The 1,663-nt window shown below is 39.2% G+C and overlaps 1 protein-coding gene across 1 annotated transcript in view; it reads right to left on the bottom strand.

The window, feature by feature from the left end:
* Positions 1 to 1,663, bottom strand: part of LOC119582341 (prolyl 4-hydroxylase subunit alpha-1-like) — a 101,297-nt gene that overhangs the window by 4,557 nt on the left and 95,077 nt on the right. Inside the window, 2 exon segments of the mRNA XM_037930556.1 lie at positions 14 to 187; positions 1,457 to 1,618. Coding sequence (XP_037786484.1) covers positions 14 to 187; positions 1,457 to 1,618 — 336 coding nt within the window.

Below are 1,663 nucleotides of genomic sequence, written 5' to 3'. Positions count from 1 at the left end.
ACCAGACTCTCACCATAGGCTGTGCCATCGTTTTCACAGCCTCAATCTCCTTGTCGGAAATGACGTCATGAAACATCATAAGTTCGGGTGTATGGTGAAGGATCTCAATCTTGACTGGCATGAGCTGGAAGTAAGCCTCGCCGCGGGTGTCGTAGAAGCAGGATAAGGTCGCTTGGTATTCGGGACTCTGCGGGAAGGTACAAGAAAGTTGGAGGAAAAAGATTAGGAAAGTTGGAGATTTGGGTGGGTGGTTTTCGTTGGTGTTGAGCTTAGAAACTGGATTTTTAAGTGTTTCGTAGGATTCATTTTGTTGTTTCATTGCTGTTTCGAAGGAGTATTCGGGTTCTAGGGGTTTACTTGCGTATTTTTTGTTGATTTATGTTGAAGAGATAAGGAAAATTGGAGATTTTCATTAGTGGATTTTATTGGTACTAAGTTAAAAATGGGATTAAATACTGCTTGGGGGACTTATCTTGTTTTGAAACAAGGTCGCGTTGCCTTTAGTCCATGCGGTCAAGAAAGCTGGGAAGAAAAGGCCAAGGACGTTTGCGGGACAAAGTCAAGAGAATTGTGAAAAAGGTCAAGCAAATCGGATAAAAGGTAAACAAATTTGGGGAAAAATCCCGAAAGTTTGAGAAAAAAGGTCAGAAAGTTGGAAAAAGGTATAGAAAATTAGGGCCTGTAATGGTAGATGTTTGTTAATAGACAGAATTTGAAGTCTAATATATTTAATGAGATTTTAATTTCGCGTTTGTTGCTGAGATCATAATTTGCATATACAGTAAGTTCTCTTGATGTCAATTAGATACTGTCCTGTGACCTTGTTTATCTGTTGTTGTTGGAAAATTATCATTTTATCATGATTTTTGTAACTTGTTTAGATTAAATTTAACTTTACAGTAAATGCAGAGTGCGGTGAATTATATTTCGTATTGTTGTCTGCGTGTATGTTTTTAAGACTCTGCAATGAGGTAAATGTGGGAAAGGGCCAAGCAATATGTATATCTTTACTTGATTTTGTTGCTGGTGATGTTGAGGTTTGCAATCGAAACTTTGTCTAGTTGTTTATACAGTTAAAATTGTTACTATTGTTCTTTTGGAGACATCATTGGATTTTGGAATCAACCGAGATGCTTGTTGCATATGCAGATGCGGTTATTTTTATTACAAAATGGCGAAAGAACAATGTTCAAGAGAGAGGATAAGAATGAAAAAAAGTGTTAAAGGGAAAGGGACACATGTAATTAGGAAAACATAGAGAAAAATAACAGGAAAAGGATAAATATATGAAACTAAAACAAACACAGGCTGATCGTAAGAAAAACAAACATAATAAAAATGAAAAAACAACAACAAAGACGAGAAAACAAGAACAAAAATAGATAAAACAAACAAGCAACACCCTTAACCCCCGACAACAACAAAGACAGTAAAAAGGCAACGAAGGGCCACCCACCAGCAGCTGTTCCCCCCTGCACAGCGCCTGGAAGTTCAGAGCATCCTCCTGGGGCGTCAGGTCAGTTCCCAGACGGTACTTGAACTTCTTCGGGTCCACCTCGGCTGTGTGCAGAGGCAGGGATCCTTCGTCACCTTCTCGGCCCAGCACTTGCTCGTCGTACTGTGGGGATGAAAGACGGATTATTAAAGGGCGGGGATATTTCTA

The sequence above is a fragment of the Penaeus monodon genome, chromosome 15 (assembly GCF_015228065.2).
Source record: "Penaeus monodon isolate SGIC_2016 chromosome 15, NSTDA_Pmon_1, whole genome shotgun sequence".
Lineage (NCBI taxonomy): Eukaryota > Metazoa > Arthropoda > Malacostraca > Decapoda > Penaeidae > Penaeus > Penaeus monodon.
The sequence above is the reverse complement of the archived record's forward strand: the minus strand, read 5'-3'. Positions and strand labels throughout refer to the sequence as shown.